Source organism: Globicephala melas, chromosome 13 (genome assembly GCF_963455315.2).
Source record: "Globicephala melas chromosome 13, mGloMel1.2, whole genome shotgun sequence".
NCBI lineage: Eukaryota > Metazoa > Chordata > Mammalia > Artiodactyla > Delphinidae > Globicephala > Globicephala melas.
Genome location: NC_083326.1, coordinates 17,384,564 through 17,406,589, shown reverse-complemented (window position 1 = coordinate 17,406,589; position 22,026 = coordinate 17,384,564). Strand labels below are relative to the sequence as shown.

At 43.7% G+C, this 22,026-nt stretch overlaps 1 protein-coding gene across 1 annotated transcript in view; it reads right to left on the bottom strand.

Moving 5' to 3' along the window:
* Positions 1-2,698: 2,698 nt before the first annotated feature.
* The window catches only part of PHLPP1 (PH domain and leucine rich repeat protein phosphatase 1), a 213,337-nt gene continuing 194,009 nt past the window's right edge, over positions 2,699-22,026 (bottom strand). The window contains exons 13-17 of the mRNA XM_030868118.2: positions 21,728-21,858; positions 17,140-17,244; positions 9,491-9,685; positions 6,863-7,091; positions 2,699-4,314 (exon numbers count right to left, since the gene is read on the bottom strand). Coding sequence (XP_030723978.2) covers positions 3,139-4,314; positions 6,863-7,091; positions 9,491-9,685; positions 17,140-17,244; positions 21,728-21,858 — 1,836 coding nt within the window. The 3' untranslated portion in view covers positions 2,699-3,138. The remainder of the gene's footprint in view (positions 4,315-6,862; positions 7,092-9,490; positions 9,686-17,139; positions 17,245-21,727; positions 21,859-22,026) is intronic.

The window sequence follows — 22,026 nt, the reverse complement described above, 5'->3', positions numbered from 1 at the left end:
AAACTTTCTTTTGGAAGAGGGGCAGGAGAAAGACCAAGAGTCATGCCCATTTGCACCCCAAATCTAATCTCACCAGCAGGTGGTGCTGTGACAAAAGCAATCTAGAGAAACCAGGTCAGATTGGGAGTCGGGGCTCCTGAGCCTGGCCCTGGTGCCCTCCGGAAAGCCACTATTCCGTGGGCACACACGTGGCAGCCTGTGGCTGATCCAACACCAAGCAACTTCCAGGGCCCTCGGTAGGGAGCTCTGAGTCTATTAGCAAGGCTGCGAGCTCTGTCAGAGCTTCCAGCCTCTTACCCACCCACCCGCCAGCCCTCTCCCAATTCGCTGGCCTTCCCAGCAGGAAGGACAGTGTGGGGCGGGGCTGGGGGATGCCCTTCCCCCTCATGCTCACCCTGGAGATCCCGTGGCTTTGAGGAATCTTCAATTAGGCACTTCACAGTTTTATAAGCAGTTCTGCATACATTATTAGATGCTACCTTGCTGAGCAGAAGTGAAAAGAAACTCCTTCTCAGGCAATAACTGGGAGACTCCTAAGCAAGAGCAAGGAGGCCTAGCAGGTCTCCGCGTCTTTAGCCGCTTAATATGTGCTCATCTCTTACTTTTGACCCACACGCCTATTTACCCCAAGCTTCCAAAGGGCAGTTTTGTCCTTTATCTCCATAGTGCCTTATATGCGGCGTGTGCTCAATGTGACTTAATGGTCTAAGAAACTGAGAAGCAAGCAAGCACTGAACTGGCGGCCTTAGGAAAACAGCAGCGCCAAGCCTGTGCCCCTTCTCCCAGTCAGCCACACACGTTAGGACGTGAGCTGAGCCCCCACTTGGGACTTGCTGGTCCCAGCAGCTGCCCCTGGCACAAGCAGTTGCTGTGGGACCCATCGTGGACTCCTCAAACTATTGCTGCCTCTGTTGGCCATGCTCAGGGCGAAGTGTTGGTGGCTCCTCTGGAAGGGAGCTGCCGTGGAATCGGATCCGCACCGACCGTCTGGGCAGGCCCTGCTCCAGGCAACAGGTGAGCCCTGTCCACAGGGGATTTAAGCACCGAGGAGGTCAGAGAGCCAGCCCAGATCTTCTGTAGTGACTACGGCACTGGGGTGAAAACCCAGAGCCTTCCAAGTCTGCTCTGATCCACCTGGAGCAGAGGGACGACAGGGCGGCAAGGTGCTGCTGAGTGGGGCTGGGCGGAGGGACCCTCAGATGGTTTTGCTCCGGCTCTAGAGCAGAGAGCTCTGCCCGGGCTTGGGCAGTCTAGTCCCTTATGGGCTGAGAGGAACTCAATCTCCTTCCACAGCCTTAGTGGTTTTCAAAGTACACAGTGTACAAGTAGCCTGACATGGAATGAAGAACGGACGTCACCAAGACAAGGAGGGGGGGGTCCTCTGATCTGACCACCCAGCGAGGGGACGGACAGCCCATTACTGAGTCTACAAGAAAGACTAGTTGCCATGTCCTGTCACTGAACCAGCCAGGTACCACTGGAGGGTAGATCTGAAGAAGGAAAACCATTCTACCTGGGAAGCTAGTCCACATGAGACAAGAGAGAAGACCCACAGCATCTCCAAAACATGGTTCACAAGATGCAGGGTCGGCGGGGAGGGGTGGGGCACTAGAGTCTGTAAATGGGGCCAGTAAGTCAGCTAGGAATACGGGATTTCCTAGTGGACCCCACTGCACTGACATTTCTGCTAGGGGTAGAGAGCGAGGCAACCAGCTCCGGTGTACATTGTTAATCAACCATACTCCAATTTTTATAAAAAGATCTATTAACATGTTCAGGTGATTGAGGGGGCCTTGAGAGACCTGGAAACCAACTTGGCTTTGTGGGAGTTTTCCAGGGATCTCCTCTACGCAACCTCATCTATTCCCCTTTTACCGTCTACCCTACACAATAACAAGAAGAAATAGAAAGGCTGTAAGACCAGCTACGCGTATTGTTAACCACAGGGTTGATTTCACTACGTTCGTTCAATGTAGGTTAGCCTGTTGGATATTTTCCCTTAAAAAAAAATCAAAGTCGGAAATATCTGATGACCCCAAAGTTACATGCATTCATTCCAAACCCAAGCTGGCTGGGATCATCTGCAAGACACATCTGGCTCTTGAGACAAAAGCAGATGGGTCCAATACTTGTAAATTTTATATTTATTATAACAAAAATGACATGTTCATTTGTGCATTCTGCTTTAATATAACTCTTGGTATGTAAATGATCTAACTGAATTCTATACAGTCATGCTGATTGTGGCAGCAGTAAGGAACACAATTAAAAAGTGTCTACAAAAGAGGCTGGGTGGAAACAGGAGAGGAAGAAAAAGGGTCAGAGGCCCGTCGGGTGCAGGTTCATTTCCAGTGGCCTAAGGTCCACCTTATTTGAACAGCAATGCTCTCAGCAATGCTCAGGCTCATCATTCAATGAATTAAAAAGGTGGGGGGATGAAGGGGTGTGGGCAGGAAGGTGTGTCAGAGGGGGAGGGGAGGGAAGTCAGTTGTTTAGTCCCTTATGCCAAAACTACAAAACATGTGAAGCATCACTATACAACACTGAGCTATTTACAATAGAAATTTTTCAATCAACTGTTCTCTCAGAGAAAATTAGTGAATCCAGTGACTTAGGTCACCTGACAGAGTAAAGCAACTCCTAGGAGTTAGTCTCCGTATTCTACAAATGTCTATCATTTTCAAGACAAAAAAAAAAAAAAAAAGGCTTCCCCCCCCCCCCGATCCCCTGCAAAGAAATACAGAATTACAGTATTATTAAATCATTTAGCACTGGCAACCTGCCCTGCCTTCCAGACAAACAAAACAACACAAAGCCACTTTAAAAAGTATTACATTATCATTAACTGTTTCTCTGTAATATATTAAACCTTTTGTTCTTTGTCTTTACACATCTGATATGTTAGGGGAAGAAGTTAACAAATTTAAATCATATTGGTACAGCATCACGAGAAGAAAAGTGGTAATTATTTTAAAAAATGACCAACAGAAGGGGAACCTACAGACTGGATGCAAAGACAGGCTGGGAAAGCGTCTGGGAGAAGGGTGTGGAGTAAACCCCTGGTTTAACGGGAGCCTGGGAGGCTCTGGCAACTCAGCCTTTGTTGGTTAGTTTATTTTTAAGCAGCGCGCGGGTGGGTCATAGCGGTGTGTCACAGCAGTCTGGCAGCTGGTCCCCCGGGCACTGCCGCGGCGGCGGCTGCACGTGGAGCTGTGAGGGCGGCGGCGGTGGTGGCGGCGGCGGCGGTGGCGGTTGCTGGTGTTTCATGATCTCTTTGACCTCCTCCTCCAGCTCCGGGGGAATGATGAACTGATCATCAGGATCTGGCTGAGCCGGGGCTGCAAAATAGCCCCCCGGCTTGCGGAGAGGCGCGTCCGTGGCCACCTCTATCACGTTGTGGCTCCGTTCCTGGGGCGCCACAGAGCCGTTAGCCCTCCGGCGCCCCATGGTCCCCACGGCGGCACAGTCCGCCCTCCGGGGCAGGGCCGGCTCGTCCTCGTTGGCGCTGATGACGATACCCTCGTCGCTAGCCTCGGCCGGCAGCTGCAGCAGGGGCTGCTGCCTCTCCTTCTCCTTGGCGCGGCCGCAGTGGATGTCCACCTCCACCTCCACCCGGCTGCCGTTGGTGAAGACGCCCTCGATGGGCTCTTCGTCATCGCTGTCGAGGCCGTTGTCGGAGAAGGCGCTAGAGAAAGTGGCGCTGGACAGCTGGCGCTGGAAGGAGCTGGACGGGCAGGCGGGGTGCAGCGAGCAGCGCGGCTCGCTGGGGCAGGCGGGGCTGCTCTCGCTCAGGGCGCCCGGAGGGGGCTCGTCCGAGGCCGTGGACCCCACCTCGCTGCTCATCTCGGACGTGGAGAGCTCGCTGCTCATCTCCGAGGCCAGGCCGCTGCTGGACGACGGCACTCCCAGCCCGTCGGCGGGCCGCTCCTTGATGACCATGCTGACGGAGGGCGGGAAGGTGCCGGGGCTGGGCGGCGGCACGGGCCCGCCGGCGCCGAGCTCGCAGCAGCAGAAGCTGTCCTCGGGGACGCTGAGCTGCACCACCACGGCGCTGACGCTCTCGCGGCAGCCGTAGCTCTGCGCCAGCGTGCACAGCTTCTTGGCGGCGGCCAGAGCGTCGGGGACGTTGCGCACGGCCCCCACGGCCTCCTCAACGGACAGGCTGTCCCACAGGCCCTTGCTGCCCAGGATGAAGAACTCGTCCTGCGGGGTCAGGGCCACGGACTGCACGTGGGGGCGGGGCACCACGCTGGGGTGCAGGAACGTGTAGCCCAGGACGCGCGTGGACTCGGTCACTCCGTTCACTTTGCCATCCTGGAAGAAGAGGGGTTTCCAAACAGACGTTACCACGGAGCACGCGGGGCGACGTGCGGCTTCCCTGGGGCCTCCTGCCTGGGGGACCACCGGAGCGTGACACGCGGTCCACAGGGGGAGGGGCTGCCCACCCTCCTGAGAGTGGTTCATGTCCACCTGTCATCAGAACCCTGGGGCAGAAGCCCGGGGCAGGTAAGAAGCAGGAGGGACAAATGGAAAGTATCTCAGTTACTCCCTTTATTGGGACCCGTCTATCTCCAAAGCAGACCATCATCTGACACAGCAACACGGCTGATTAGCGCCTCCTGGAACCCACGGGGGTCCCGAGAGGAAGAGCCTTGCTGAACGCGCCAATGCCGAGCAGCCCCCGAGGCAGGTGCGTTCCAGATAACGCCCGGAATCTTAAGTCCCTCCCCAAAGCACACCAACCATCAGGGGTGGTAATGTCTGAAGGTCCAGAAGTGAGGGGAGAGGCACTGTTTTAAACGTATAAAAACAATTGGTGGGGAAATCGTGGGGTGATTAGCTGGGTACAACTGATCGTGTTTGGAGAGGTAGATGCTTAAGGAGAAGTGCCAGGTCCTGCCGCTTCCCTGAACTCACTTCCCTGGCAGCAAATGGAGACGACAAAGTCTCCTGCTTCAGTCCAGCCGAGTTCACGCCACTTACACCACGAACCAAAGTTTCAGACCACTTGCCGATAAAAAGCCTTTACTGTGAAGCTGGAGGAGAGGAGGGGAGATAACCCCAGGGTGTACCTGCTCGGTTCTTTATTCTTCAAGTTTGAGGTTCTCGGGTCTAGGACGTGCCTCTACATGCCCCTATTTTTAACACCTTTTCCAGAGGAGGCTCCATTCGGACAACTTTTATGTGTGTCTGGGATGAGGGAATAGTGATGGTCTAACCATCTCCCTCGAAGCAAATGTTTCTTCCGGAGAATACCCATTCCCTTCCCAACCCTACCACGTTCCTTCATTTGGAAGTACATCCCCCAGCTCCGCAGACAATCCCGCCACGCAGGCAGCACAATTCGAAGTAAAATTACTAAAGCAGGGCTTCAAGCACAATTTTCAACTCTCTTAATTCTCCTAATATATTTGTTCTTCCCCAAAATGTGGAATTTCGGCAAAAATTACCCTCGCTGTTCTGCCCAACCCTTTAAGATCTCACCACATCAGAATCAATGATTTTGTCCGTGTGTGTGTGTTTGGTGGTGGTGGTGGGGGGCCATACCTCAAGGCAGCGAAATTAAAGAAAACCAACGCAGCAATACAGACAAAGCGAGGAAGAGGGAGGCAGAGAAAGCAGGAGAAACCTCTGAAGCACCAACTGTGACGCATTTATGTAGCAGAAATGGTTAACCTTTGCATCGTGTAATGTTGAACATTTAATTCAATACGTTTAATAATTTCATTCTACCCCATCTGAGACTGTCTAGCGTCCATTTTAATCCTCTCTGCTCTTAGAACAAGCAGGGAACTAAAATCTACATGCGGCCTCCTTCGCCAGACCCTCGTGGTGGAGCCCGAGTCTTTATCTTTCTCATGGCCCTTGGTCAAAGTCTACCGGCAGTCACAGTCCTTCTCTACTGAGCTGCAAACGTTCACCACTGTCTACCCGAGCTACAAATGCTTCCAGGGGTTTTATCCACAAGACTGGACACCTCCTGGGGGCAGACGTGTGTCTCCGGGGATCACGTCTGTAGCCCACATCACGTTTCAGGTGTGCAGCAGGTGAGCCACACTGTAGGATGAGCTAGTGAGTGGAGCACAATTCCTCCAGCCCACTTCGGAAGCTGCGCTACAGGGAACCTTCTGTCACGAAGACTGACACCCGTGTTTCTCAACAGCGGCACTCTTGACATTTTGGGCCAGACCATTCCTTGCTGTGGGGCTGTCCTGTGCACTGTAGGATGCTTCGCAGCATCCCTAGCTTCTACCTGCTACTCGCCCCAAGCATTTCTGTTGTGACAACAACAATGTCCTCGGACGTTAGCAAGTGTCCTGTCGGGGGGAGAGGGCCCCTGGCTGAGAACCGCTCACTGCCTTACTCAAGTGGAGCAGATGGCATGAACCAAAGTAACTCCTCCTTACACGTACACCGATGCGCACACTCGCCTCGTAAGACAGGACAGACACACGGCTATGCCCACTTTACGGAGGACGAGTCTGAGGCTTCAAGGTTTCAAGGTCGTAGCCCGCAAGCTGCAGATCTAGGACAGGAGGACCAGCGGCGTGACTTCAGGGCTGGAGGCTTCAGCCCCCCGCCGAAGCACCTCCGAAGAGCGGCTGTGAGGATGAGACGGTACCGTGGCACAGCCCTCGATGCGGAGAGGCCGTCGGTAACTATTTTATCACTCTGTATATTGTAACGTCTCCAGACACATCACACGCAGAGTTTGCTCTGTGCTACTCCGGATGTGGAGTTTTAATTTTAAACCAACTGCAATGTTTAAAGAACGTCCTTTGGTGGGAAATGCTGTCTGGCTGATTTTGCCACGACCCTGGCCCCGTCCTCCCCCGTCCTGAGGAAAGTCCCTCTTCCTTACCTCCGTGATAATGGCCTTGTGCCGTTTGATTCTCTTCAGTTCTTCCTCACAGCTCATAACGTATGACCTGGACAGAGGCAGCGGCTTCCCGTTCCGACACAGAACCGTTTGGCACTTGCCCACATTAGCAGAGGTCAAGGTGAAGGGTCCTCCTGGGTCCACAGGGTCATGCTTGATATGACAAAGGACAGCAGCACCTCCAAGTTTCTGCCCAGCAGTTCCAAGCTTCCTGGAAAACGAAGAGACAGGGTAAAAACCCACACACACCCGTCACGTGTAGTTTTGCCAGACTGTACCACTGGACGGGGCTAGGAGGAAAAACAGAACTTGGGGCTCCACCAGGCCTCTTTCACCAAAGCAGGCACTGCTCAACTCAGGAAAAGAGCCTGTGGAATCTGACACACACATACACACATACACACACACACACGGAGAGGTGTCTGCTCACAACTGGGGCAGGTGTCACTTCACCACGAAAGACCCAAGGAGCTGCCGTGGAATCAAGGAGCCCTTATCCTGCTGCATCCAGCCTGCCACTCCCGAATCGGCGTGCCCCAAAGACGGGGAATGACCGCTTCTTTCTTCATCCCCCTCTCTAAATCCCCTCTGCTCCCGAGAGAGGACAGCCGAAGTGACCACTTAACAGGAGCAGGTGTAAACACACTACACCCACTGACACTTCAGAATTACCTGACCACCCTCTCTATTAGGATGCTTTCAAGTACTGGACCATTCATGTTCTTGTCCTATACAGTGCAGACTTTCTAGATGAGTGATGTCTATTCTAGAATATTCACAGAAAGGACGTTCTAGTAATGAAGCTCCAAAGTGCTTTTATTCACCATCAGTCCGTACACGTATTGAAAACACAAGACACCTGCAAGTTCTAACAACCAAAAGGAGGTAAGAACTCTTATCAGAAGCCCCACAGATGGCAGTGCCTCCCAGACGGATCCTGAGTGGTACAGAAGGTTAAGATGGACAGACTCCCCTGTTTACAAGGGCAGACCCTGTCTAGGTTAGGCAAGGGGCACCATTAGCGATGCAAACCAGGGCTGCCTGTTCATATAAATTAGGATGTCAGGCACAGAGAACATACAGTTCTCCTGAGGACTGAAAAGATCACCACGCACCCCATATCCTGTTAACCAATAGGGAAAATAAGAGGCAAGCAAATGACCTACAGATGGGCTGACAACCTGGGTCTCTAAACTCCAACTTCTGCACATCTACGACCGGACTGGACTTTAGGCCCTGCCAAGGCAGCACTGCTTTCCTCCTGTCAAAGGCACAATGATTCCTCCCAGCAAAGCCAGAATTAGGATGGTACTTGTGAGAAGTACAGCTAGTAATCAGAGTTTGAGGTTCTTAATTCTTATCCAGTGTTTGGGGGTCTATAAAAAGCAGACGGCTTAGGAGTGTGTGAAGGGTGTGTGTGTGTGTTATGTGTGTCTGTATGTATGAAATGTGTTTGCTTTTTTCCTAAAACAAGATGGTGGTCAAAACAGAAAAGTAGAGAGATGTGTAGATAGATGTCCCTGTCTTATACCTTATGGCATTAAGGTATTTAGAACAATGGCTGGTATATATTAAGGGCTCACTAAATATTAGTTATCAGCGTCAATTATTAACTGCACATGCCCACTGAGAATCTGAAAGACAGGTGAGTCGAGCAGCAAAGAACCCCACTGGGCTTGCCTCTACTGAGCTCTTCAAGAGTATTCATGACTTAGGGGAACTTTCAAGGCTTCTCTGGACCAGCATTCCTTAGCAGACACTTTTTCTACTCCTGTTGCAAAGATACTTCCTCTGGCAGATTATCAAGGCAGGGAAAAGGGAGAGAAAGAGAAAAGATAGTCATTGTTCCCATGACCTTTAGAGCGCTCTCCACTTCCTGGTCCCACAAGAGCAAGTGTTTGCAATACAATATTAATAGGCAGTTCCTTTACAACCTACAAAGCCTTTAAAGTGACAAAAGAGCGAGCAATTCTTCGAATGTGGGAATGCTCACAACATGCGGCCCTCAGAGTTAGAAACAACATTCCACAACTTCCACGGTGACCAAAAGCTCTAGTGGATGGCCTAGGATTCTACTAGCAACACTGTCTGAACATTTAATAAAGGGGGAAAACAATATATGAAGAATGACTTAACTCCTGGCCTAAGATTTGACCATCTCAAGTCCTCAAAGGTTGGCACTTCTTGAATCAGTGACAGTGCTCCATGAGGGGGAACAAACCGAGATGGAAACAGTCCACTGCAAAGAGCAATCCACACGCCAGAAGGTCTAAAGAGCGTCTGGCGCTCACATGATTTGGGGTGAGGGGAGTGTGTCGTAAACAATCTGGTGAAAATCTGGAATCACGACAGGCCTGTGAGACCAGTTCTAGGAGAAACTGAATTCCTGTCACTGACTCGGCCTCCAACAAAGTCGTCTGAACACCAGTGTGTCTCAAACGGAACACAGTCCAGCCCTGATACTTGGGCAAAACCAAATCGCCTGAATGCATCTTGAATAATGCATGTTCGACGATAGGCTTTGAGATTACTGGACACCTGTTTTTCTAACCAGATGGCAAACACTCAAAGAAGAGCAAGAAAACACAGGGCAGGTGCTCTAAGTTTTACCTTTGCATAACAATGAACGTATTGACCATGTATTCTTCTTCGTTTTTTGTTTTCTGCAGCTCTTCTGCCAAAATGTCACTCATGGTACACTGGAGAAGGTAGGGCACCTCCACGTTCCGGTCTCCATCAAATACACCATACAGGGCCTCCCGGTTGTCACGGAAGTTATTCACCGACAGGGCTGCAACACACAACCTGCAAAGCAAGAATGCTTTTGTGCTAAGTTGACTCATCTTTCCTTCTCCATGCCCAACCCAGCTGTGTTTTTTTCAGATTTGCTTAAGCCAGTCTTCTCTCTTTCTTCATGACTCCACATAGATTAAGAATAGGTAAACTAACCCCAGCTAATTTATATCAACTAATTTCTGTGAGTGAAGAAAAATGATAAGCACATATTCATGCTTCATGGCTTTCCCCCACTCTTCTGATGATTTTATTTTTACATGGTAGTGAAAGAAAGACAGTAGGAGGCATGGGAAATAACACCAGATTATGAATGCATATGTTCACATTCATTCACAAAACATTTATCAAGGAGAACTTCCACATGGGGCAAAAATGGAGTAACAACTAAAACACTAGGAAAAGTATATACTGATGGGAGGAGAGCTGCACAGGGCGCTCTAGAGGCCTGCAGAGTCTCTCCACTTAATCAGACTCTTTCCAAGTAATTTAACTGTGTCCCATAAATTGTCCAAAATGAATAAAAGACTAGGGGAAAAATTAAAAGCCAGGGCATCATTAAGTGGTGAGATGACTTTAAGCAGCCCATCACACGGGGGAGTGGAGTCTTCGAAAGAGAAGAGAGACAGACAGAAAAAAGTTTTGAAGAATCAATGGATGGACATATTTCAAATCTGATGAAAACTATAACCTACAGAGACAAGAAGCTCAACAAACAGTAAGTAAAACAAGAAAAAAACTTAACTGAGGCACATCAAAATCAAATTGCTGAAAACCAGGGATAAAGGTGGGGTCTGGGGAGTAGAGAACAACATATCCTACAGAGGAACAAAGGACGAATGACAGCAGAGTTCTCATCAGAAACAATGCAGAAGACAGCAGAGCAACATCTTTAAGGTACCGATAGGAAGAAACTGTCAACCTGGATTTCTAAACCAGTGAGAACAGCTTTCACCAGTAAAGGTGCAAAAAAGACATTTTCAGACGCACAAATAAAAGACAACCAGTATAAGAAATGTAAAAGGAACTACATGAAACAGAAGAAAATGATACTACCAGATGGAAATGTGGATAAAAGAATGAAGTGTATTGGAAATGACAAATACGTGAGTAAATATAAACATTTTCTTTTTCTTATTTTAAAAATCACTTTAGAACAGTGGTTCTCAATGGGGGAAATTCTGCCCCCAGGTGACATTTTGGCTTGTAACGATTGGGAGTGGTGGTGATATTGACATTTATTGGGTACAGGCCAGGGGTGCCGCTAAATATCCTACAACGCACAGGACACCCCCCTCCTTCCCCTGCCCCACAACAACGAAGAATTATCTGGCTCAAAATGTCAATAATACTGAAGTGGAGAAACACTACTTTAGAATAACTGTTTAAAGTAAAAATTATAACAATGTATTCTGGGGTTTATAACAAAAGTAGAAGTAAAACATATGACAGCAAGAGCAGAAAGACTGGGAGAGGGGAAATGGAAGTACACAATGTAAGCTTCTTATAATATATGTGAATTGATATATTACTTGAAGGTAAACTGTAATTAATAAGGTAAAGGTTATGCTATAAACCCTAAACAAACCACACACACACAAGGAGAACTAATAAGAATAAAGGAGATAAAGTGGAATAAGAAATATTCAATCCAAAAGAATGAAGAAAAAGAGAAAGAGAATCAAGAACAGATGAGACAAGCAGAAAACAAATACTAGTAAATTGGCAGATTTAAACCTAACCATATCAATAATTTCATTAAATATAAAAATGGTCTAAACACCACCCAAAAAGACAGAAAGTCAGATTATATAAAAAAGCAAGATTTAACTAAATACTGCCTGTAAGAAATACACTTTAAACATAAAGAGACAGGGGCTTCCCTGGTGGCACAGTGGTTAAGAATCTGCCTACCAATGCAGGGGACACGGGTTCGATCCCTGGTCTGGGAAGATCCCACATGCCGTGGGGCAACTAAACCCATGCGCCACAACTACTGAGCCTGCGCTCTAGAGCCCGAGCTCTGCAACAAGAGAAGCCCCGCAATGAGAAACCCACGCACCGCAACAAAGAGTAGCCCCCCTCGCTGCAACTAGAGAAAGCCCATGCAGGAATGAAGACACAACACAGCCTAAATAAATAAATAAACAAATAAATAAATGAAACACACTTACTAAAAAAAAAAATCTAGATTTATTTTAAAAATAAAATAAAGAGACAAATAGCTTAAAAGCAAAAGGATAAAAAATGATATACAGTGGGCCCTTGAACAATATGGGTTTAAGCTGTGTAGGTCCACTTATATGCTGACTTTTTTCCTCTAAATACTACTACAGTACTACACAATCTGTGGTTGGTTAAATCTGCGGGTGTGGAACCTTGGATACAAAGGGCTGAATGTAAAGTTACGCGTGGATTTTTGACTGTTTTTTGACCCCCGTGTTGTTCAAGGGTCGACTATACTATGCTAAATACTAATCAAAAGAAAGCTGGAATAGCTACATTAATACCAGACAAAATATATTTCAGCACAAAGAATATTACAGAAACGAAGAGTCATTTCATAATGTTAAAGGGGTCAGTTTGTCACAATGCTATAACATTCTGAATGTTTATGCACCTAATAACAGAGCTTGGAAATACATGAAGCAAAAACGGAGAGAACTACAAGGAGAAACAGATAAAACTAGAGTTACACTCTCTCAGTCACTGATGGAAAAGTAGACAGAAAATCAGCAAGGATATTTAAGACTTGAACAACATTATCAACCAACTTGATCTAAATGATACCCTACCCAAGATTTTTTCCAAATGCACACAGAGTATTTACCAAGATAAACCATATTCTGGTCCAGAAAATGCCTCAGTAAGTTTAAAGGATTCAACTGATTCAGAGCATGTCCTCTAACCATATTGGAAAAATTGCTTAGAAGGAAATTTATAGCTCTAAATGCACAGAGTATTAATCCTTAAGCCCAAATCAATGACCTAAACTTCTACCCTAAGAAGCTAGAAAATTAAGGGCAAAACAAACCCAAAGCGAGCAGAAAGGAAATAATAAAAATAAAAGCAGAAGTCAATGAAATAGAAAACAGAAAAACAACAGAAAAATCAATGAAACCAAAAGCTGGTTCTTTGAGAATATTAATAAAACTGATAAACCTCAAACCAATTTGATCAGGATAAACAGACAAATGCCAGATATATTAGGAATGAGAGAGGGGAGAGACACAGTCACTACAGATCCTGTAGACAGTAAACGGAGAATAATGGAATATTATGATCAAGTTTATGCCAATAAATTTGAATACTAGATGAAAATGCATAAATTCTCGGAAAGACATAAATTACCAAAGTTCATTCAAGAAGAAGAGATAATCCTATATTAAAGAAATTGTATGTCTAGTTATAAACCAAAGAAAATTCCAGGCCCAGATGGGATTTATTAGTAAATGCTACCAAACATTTAAGGAAGAAATAATATAAATTCCAAACTCTTCCAGAAAACTGAAGAAGAGGAAATACTCCTCAATTCATTCTATGAGGCCAGCATCACCCTGATACCAAAACCAGACATAGACATCACAGGAAAAGAAAACTACAGGCTAATCTGTGAATACAGACGTGCTCAACAAATTACCAGAAAACTGAATCCAGCAGCATATAAAAAAGGGTAATACATCATGACCACAGGGAATTTTTCCTGAAAATGCAAGGCTGATTCAACATTTTAAAATCAATGTAATTCACTACATCAACACACTAAGAAATAAAAAATATGATCATCTCAATTGATGCAGAAAAAGCCTATGACAAAATCTGATACACATTATAAAAACTCTTGGCAAACTAGGAATAGAAGGGAATTTTCTAACTTGATAAAGGAAGTCTACAAAAACACCTTTAACATCATATTTAATTGTGAAAGATTACATTCTCACCAAAGGAGATATAGGTATGGATGATAAGCATGTGAAAAGATGATCAACAATCATTAGTCACTAGGGAAATAAACATTAAAACCACAATGAAATATCACTATTGGAATGACCAAAACCACTACCACCACTGCCACCACCTGATCTTACAGGTACTGGTGAGAATGTGGAGCAACGAGAAGTCTCATTCATTGCTGCTGGGAATGGAAAATGGTACAGCCACTTTGGGAAACATTCTGGCAGTTTCTTATAAAATTAAATATATACTTGTCATAACGACTCAGCAATCCTTCTCATAGGTATTCACCCAAGAGAAATGACAACATTTGTTCACCCAAAAACCTGTATGCAGGTTTATATGTTTATGGGATTTTTATTTGTATTTGCTAAAAAATAGAAACAATCTAAATAATTTATCCTTCAAGTTGTGTATGGATAAACAAACCGTAACATATTCATGCAATGGAATAATACTCTGCAGTAACAAGGAACAAATTGCTAACACATGCAACATCACAAATGAATCTAAAATGCATGATGCTAAGTGAAAGAAGCTAGACTGAGAAGGCTATATACTGCATAATTCCATTTATATGACATTCTAGAAAAGGCAAAACTAACGGAACAAAAAACAGATCAGGAGTTGCCAGGGGCTGGGAGGGGGGAGAAGAAATTGCAACAGAGGGGCATGGAGGAATTTTGAGGAACTGTTCTATAATTCGATTATAATGGTGATTACACAATCACCATCACCAAGCAGAGCTCGGGCTCTTTCATCAAAACTTGCAGAGCTGTACACTAAACAGGGTGAATGTTGTTGAATATAAATGATATCTTCTTACTGTATATAAATTAATGAAAAGAAGAAAGTTATTAAGCACCTAATATGTATCATGGCTACGTAACAGCGGTTTGAACCTGAAAATATAATTCCTGAGCTTAAGGAGTTTGGGGATAAATAACAATAGTAATACCCATTATCATTAATGATAATAATAACTAAATTTAAATAGAGTTTACTATATGGCACATGTTATTCTAAGTTCTTCACGTATGTAATCAGTGGATCCTTACAATAACCCTATAAGGACAAGTAGTATTTTTGATGAGGAAAGTAAGCTAAAGAGAGATTGAGTAACTGCTCAAGGTCACATAGCAAAAAAGTATAGAGCCCAGATTCAAAGCTAGGAAATCTGGCTCTTACCTCAGTACTTTGAAATTCTTTTTTTTTTTTTTTTTTTTTTGCGGTACGCGGGCCTCTCACTGTTGTGGCCTCTCCCGTTGCTGAGCACAGGCTCCGGACACACAGGCCCAGCGGCCATGGCCGGGGCACGAACCCCTGTCCCCTGCATTGGCAGGCGGACTCTCAACCACTGTGCCACCAGGGAAGCCCAGTACTTTGAAATTCTTGCCTCCATTTATTAAAGAAAAAAAGTTATCCCTAGTTATATGACAATTAGTGGCAAAGTAAAATTTAATTATATAATAGTTAAATCATCTTATAATTCTGTCTTCTTCTGTAAGCTCCCCTTGCTAGCAAGAATGTGGTAGGAGGTATGAAAAGAATAACGTGTTTTAAAAGTACAGTAGTGATTTTTCTTTTCTGCTGAAGCTTCCTGTTTGTTTTTTAGTCTGAGGAAGAACCTAAATTATAGGATTGCAGCTCCCTGCTTGGATTTTCCCAAAGGATCTGAAATGACCTGATAGGGAGGCAACACAGCACCAGTACCCATAGGGGAAAGTGGGAGGGAGAAGAGAATAGATGTCTATTGAGATTTGGGGCAGGGACAACTGCAGTTCTCTCCTTCCTTCAAAGCAGCAAGCTCTTTGCTTATATATCTACTTTATCCACAATTCAAAAAGAAAACTCTTGAGAAACTTCTGCTGGCAAAACCAAAGGGTAAAAAAGCGAGGGAAATAAAGTGAGGGCCAGGGATGGCATGGGACTTCTGAGGTGCTGATAATGTTCTATTTTTCAATCTAGGTGCTGGTTCACTTAAGGACAATCCATAGAGTTGTATGCTTACACTTCAATATAGCAAAAACTTTTTTTAAGAAGAAATTGTGGAAAAGGGAATTATGTAGGAAAAAATACCTAACTGGTCACTGCTTCATTAATATATATGAGTAGATAATACATTTTAATATCCAGAGAGGTTTAAAAACCAATCTTGGATTTCACATCAGTGTTCTGGAATTAGAGAGCAGTTTCACACACTGGTGTTTATAAGTAAGGCAGAAGATCTTTTGATCTAAAAAAAGAAAGATCTCTAGGAAGGAACTTTGACTGCTCCAAAGAATGTATAGTTTCTTCCTCTCTCCCCAAAATATAATGATATACAGTGCAAAGTACACAGAAATAAGCAGAGCCCAGACACAACTGGTTATTCTGCCTTTTTTGTGGGGGGGGGGCAAATGGAACAGAGATGTTGAAATGGGGGCTACGTCTTCTCTAATATGCCAAAGCACGCTCTCAGGGAAAGAGGACAGGATCAGTGCATCAGACGCACAGTGCGAGTTCATTCTGTCTTCTGACCCAAGGAAAAGCAGTCAGCATGGCAACCACAATTCCACCTTTTATTTTCCATGAAGGGTATTCAAGCCAGTCGGTGGTTCTCAGTCCTGGATGCATATTAGAATCACCTGGGGGACATGTTAAAGCATTCTGATTTAACAGGCCTAGGCTGGAAAATGTTCTTTAAGATTCCTCACCTGACTGATTCTAATGTGCACCCAGGGTTGAACGCTGTTAGCTATTATGGGCTCATCCTCCACTTCCTGTTCTTCCCCTGCTCTCAATATTTTGTGTTCTTATACCTTAGCTAATTAAATTATGACCATTCTAATCTATAGGATCCTTTGCTTTTCTAGTACTGATTATCAGCACCCCTTCATAGAAAGCAAGCAAGCCTGAAGAGCTGGATTACAATTCTCAAGAAATCAACATCTGCATCGGAGACAGGGAAGGTTGGTGAAAATAGGGAAGAAAAAGAAATTAAGATGCACAAGACCTCATGGCAAGACAAGCAGCTGACATTACAGGGAATGGACATCAAATTCCCGACAAGCTAATTTAGACTGTAAAAAACAGCTCCACAGAAACAGTGACTGTCAATAACATAAGGGATCTCGAATATGGACAATCAAGGCTACTTCTACTCCTTTAATACTCTCCCTGTTTTGCTTGGTAAACAGGCTTCAGAGAAAGATAAAGGGGCTTTTCAAAAGAGCAGGGATGCATTTCAATACTTATGCCTTCTCCAAACACTGGAGTCTCACATAGATATAATGTGTCAGTTACACCGTATCCTAGCAACATCCTCACAAAGAGAGAGTACGTGGTGCCAAGCAGGGCTTAGCCTAATGTTCCAACCTAAGTCATGAGGTGGCCTCACTCTGGGGAAACATACTGAAATAAATGTGACACGGGGAAAGTGTGTGCTAGCACTGGGCTTCTACTCCACTAAAGCAGGGAGGCAAGGGGGCGGGCAGGTGGCGGTTCTCACTCCAAAGTTTCACCCCACTTACTTGTTTTTCACCCCTGAAGCTTCGGTGTAGCCATGGCTCCATACAGCTGGGGCTCCAGACGCATCGCCTCCCGAAGGCTGATCAATCTTGAAACAGCGGATATTACTAACCAGAGAAACAGAGGGGCCAGGAATCATTAAAACAGAACATGCGCAAATTGCTACTTTTACCTGAGAAATGAAAAACACCTAAGCACTCTGTACTTACCATTTGTGTCTAATGTGTCTGAAATATTTATCAGCAACAAGAGCTAGCTACTCATCATAATGAAAACAAAGGGGCATATATACAGAGCATGAAAATTAGTTTTATCAGCATCAAATGTCAGTTATTAGGCACTTTCACACACACACACCCCACCCCTAGATGGCTACTCTCTCCTGGGGATGAAGGGGACAGCTCTCAACCTTGGCATGAGAAAAGAAACTTTAACTATTAAGTTGGGTGTATTCTCACAACATGAAGCCCAGATTTGAAAAGAATGAAACCCAAGCCACGACTGTACTGTGTTTGGATCATGTGAGAGAATTCTGCAACACTCATCCTCAAATCCAGTATCTGTCCACGTCACCCCTTCAAATATTTCACAAACATTACTGGGGACTTGCTATCCCCTGAAGCTTCCAATTCTTTCCTCACCTGCACAACCATGCTGAGACCAATATCATAAAATTATGAAGTAAATGAGGGGCATTCAATAAATTACACATTAACTACATATAAATGAACTAGGAGACAAATTCTTATCTCGCCTTGGCTCTCATATGCTATAACTGGTCCAAAAGGACCCAAAACAGAAATATTAGAAGAGTAAACCTTCAAATGCAGTTCATTAAAAACCAGCCTACTAGAAAGCGTTCAGTGCTCACAAACAGGAAGTCATACAGATGTGAAGCAGGTTTTTAAAAGGCCACCTACCACATGGTGAGATAAATCCCTACTTGTAAATTGCCACTAGTTTTTTCCCCGTTACTTAAACAAGAGAAGCAGAATTATGTATAATCTCTTAACACCTAAACAATTTTGTCCTGAGCCCAAGAATTTAAATTATCTGTTGGCATTCATTAACTCCAAAATATAATAAATACTGAATACCTTTCCTAAGAACCATTCAACTCAGAAGTAAATCAATGTCTAATAATATTCACTTTGATTCTAGAAATATTTGGTGGCAATTTCTTTGAAATTTAAAAATATTTCATTAAAGAAAAGTTTCTACTCTTAATTACCAGAAAACATTCACCTTTTCCTTTATCCTAAAAAAGCTGAAAAACTTAAAAATCATAGGTAGTGTCAACAGAAAATCTCAAAATCAAATACCTCATTTTACAGATATATCCTCCTTTCAAACCCATCAATAAAAGGTGTATTTAAAAAGATAGTCTGCTGTTGTTTGCTTTCCATATGACCTGGTACCAAATTTTATCCACGTACAATGGCAAGCAATGCAATGGGTTTCTTAAGGCATACCTTAAGGTTCTCCCTACATTTTTCCTACCTTTCTGAGTTCTGGAGAAAAACAGAAGACTCCTTTCTAAAGACATTATACTTTTTACAGAACAGGGAGCCTTCAAAGAAATAATTCCATTTCCTAGCCTGTTTTTTTTTTTTTTTTTTTTTCGGTACGTGGGCCTCTCACTGCTGCAGCCTCTCCCGCTGCGGAGCACAGGCTCCGGACACGTAGGCTCAGCGGCCATGGCTCACAGGCCCAGCCGCTCAGCGGCATGTGGGATCTTCCTGGACCGGGGCACGAACCCGCGTCCCCTGCATCAGCAGGCGGACTCTCAACCACTGCGCCACCAGGGAAGCCCTCCTAGCCTGATTATTAAAGAAAAAAGTAATCCTTAAACTCCCCCACAATCCTTTCTAGTGAAGCAGCAATCTCTCATTTCCGCCAAGCTGAACACAGTGTGACTGAGCAGCCGTCTGAAGTGACCTGGATGTTGACTCTCGTACATCTTGAAATTAGTCTGAGGGAATCTGGGAGCCGGAGCTCAGTCACACTGAAGAGTCGCCATATGGACTAACCCTGCCTCATGTAGAACAAATAGGCCAACCCTCTAAGACAGCAAGTAATACATGAGATATGGAAACTCTCCCAAGTTATTAAGAAGCCACAACCTTCTAGATATTAAATAGAGGGTAACGTTTTTACCTAAGAGTGTTATGATTTCACTGTCTGTTACTAATTTTCTTTTTAATCTGAGAACACACATGTGCTTCACTGTAGCAGCTCTGGCCACTCTAGTAACATATGTCCTTTGGTAGAGAATTTTAAGAGATACTGTCTTATGCCTATATAATAATGGGGTCATTCTATTATATATATGGTTTTGCCTCTTTTTTCTAATTACATCTTGAACATTTCCCCATGTCATTTTATATTCATCCTAAATTTAATTAGAAATATCTTGATGATTATCTCTAAAAGTTATATCAATTTACAACCCTCCATCAACACCAATTTGAGGGGTAAAAATGTTATCATTTAAATATTTTATTTAATATTTCCTTGATACACTAATAAGGCTGAACTTTTCATGTAACTATCCATACTTTGTTTATTAAATGTTAATGTGCTTCACTTACTTTCTGCTTGAGTACTTATCACTACTGACTCATAAGAACATTTTCTATTAAGAATATTAATGCTTTTATTTTTCTTATTTTTTGCCAGCATTTCTTCTCAGTTTGTCATTTGCCTTTTAGATTTACCTTTGATAGCTTTTGGAATAGATATCTAAAACTTTTATGTAAAAAAGTATTTTTATATAAAAATATACATAACATAAATATCAAAACCACTCTATACATATTGACTTCTTTTCTGATTTCCCCCACCCCCTTCTCTGCCCTAAAAAGTCCTTTTCTGGTTTGTAAATATATCCATATGATTTCTTCTTACTTTTAAAAATTATTTCATTTTATGTATTTAACTCTTTAATTTAGCTGGAATTTATTTTGGTGTGCAATAAAAATTCAACTTATATTTTTCTCCAAACAGCTACTTCCATTGATTAACAGATTTTTATATAATTATTTTTTTCATAAAATTATGTCATATTTGTAAAAACTCAAAAAGTTACCCATTATAAAGATGAAATATGTTTTGCTAATCCATGTATTCTTAGTTCTGGAAGTCCCTTAGAGAGTGTGTAGGGCATCCTCCCTAAGAGATGAGAAAACTAAGGTCTGGACACACTGAGGGATTTGGGCCAAAGCTTCACATACTGATACACGGTGGAGAGAGCCTCGGTCCCCGTGGCTTCCCGAAGACACTGTACTTAGGCAATATTCTTCAACTAAATCAATTTTCTAATTAAGTACTTAAAATATCAACGAACAGGCACTAATTAAGCCAATTCCAACCAGGAATCACCTTAGGTGATTTTCAAATTTTGATATGTACTAAAGCCTAGTATAATAATAATGGACCACCAATATTACTCTTCTTCTCAAAATTCTTCTCCTTTTCAGTTTTTTCTAAGATATTGGAAGATGACTTTCAGCAACAGATATTACAACAGGGTTTAAGCACAGACGGCATACACAATGTCTAATGTGTGTTGATGTCAAGGACTGTTACTTTGAGATACACTGCAAAAAATTCTGAAAATTCAGAAAAATTTAAAGGAGAAAGTAAAGACCATCCATAATTATATTATCCAGAGAACAGCATCATTTTAACATTTTGTTTTATATCCTTTTAGGAATTTTCTAGTTGTGCATGTGCACACACACACGCACACATACCCAAATGCACACAAATTTATGCTACAAAAAGTGGGATTACACTATACAAATTTCCTTGTAAACCTTCTTTTCACCTAACGTCATATGCAGAGATCCTTCAAGTTAGTAATATAACTCCACATCATTGTTTTTAGTGGTTGTATAATATTCATTATAATATTCATCATGTGAAGCATAATTTAATTTTATTGATATTTAGAGTTCTGTGATGAACATTGTTATAAAGACATCTTTTCTACCAAGGTTAACTTTAATGTTTTACATAGTGAACTCCATCCAACCTGTTATTCTCCATCAACAGAAAACATGAGACAGTACCAATGAACTCTCTTCCCAAAACAGGAAGACAACCTAGCAGGATCTAACTACCCCACTCTGCCAGTTTTGTCTAAATAACCTGAATTTTAGTTCCAAATTGTTCATTTACCCCACATTATGAATCTCCTGCAAAATCCCTTTGTAACATTTGCATTAAGCATCACACACCATATTATTCGTAACCGAGATGTACATTTACTTCTTGGTTGTTCACTGCTCTCTCCTGTGTCTTTAAATCCCCTTTTCCTCTTTGTTTTCATTATTCTCATCTCTTTTTGTCTGGACACTTTCTCAAAAACTTTCTGAAAGGACACAAGTATCCAATTACTTGAAAATTTGTTTGGCCATTCGTCCATTTTGGTGAACTACAGACTCACAAATCATTTCACTTCAAATGTGTGTAGATAGACCTAATAAGTCAACAGATGCTTCATATTCCATTTAATGTTTTGACTAAGTGATAAATGTCATTTTCGGTGAATAGCGATGGGGCTGCAGCGCTTCACAAAATACTTACTTCAGCAGCTCCAGGGTTTTGTGATCGAGGGCAAGTCGGGGGTTTCCAGTCAGGTCTAGTTCTTGCAGTTTTGGAGGCAGGTTTTCTGGTAAAGTGACTTCGCTTAGCTCATTACAGCTCAGGTCCACGCACTGAAGGAACAAGTGGAAACACGAGGAGATGGCCTGGAGAAGTTGTTCAGGTAGTTCTATGCTCCTACTTGTTGCAGGAAAATCAGTGTGACCGTTCATTGTACTATGATGGCCAAATGCAGAAACTACATTTGTCTGCTATTCTGCCATAAACATTTAAAACAGACT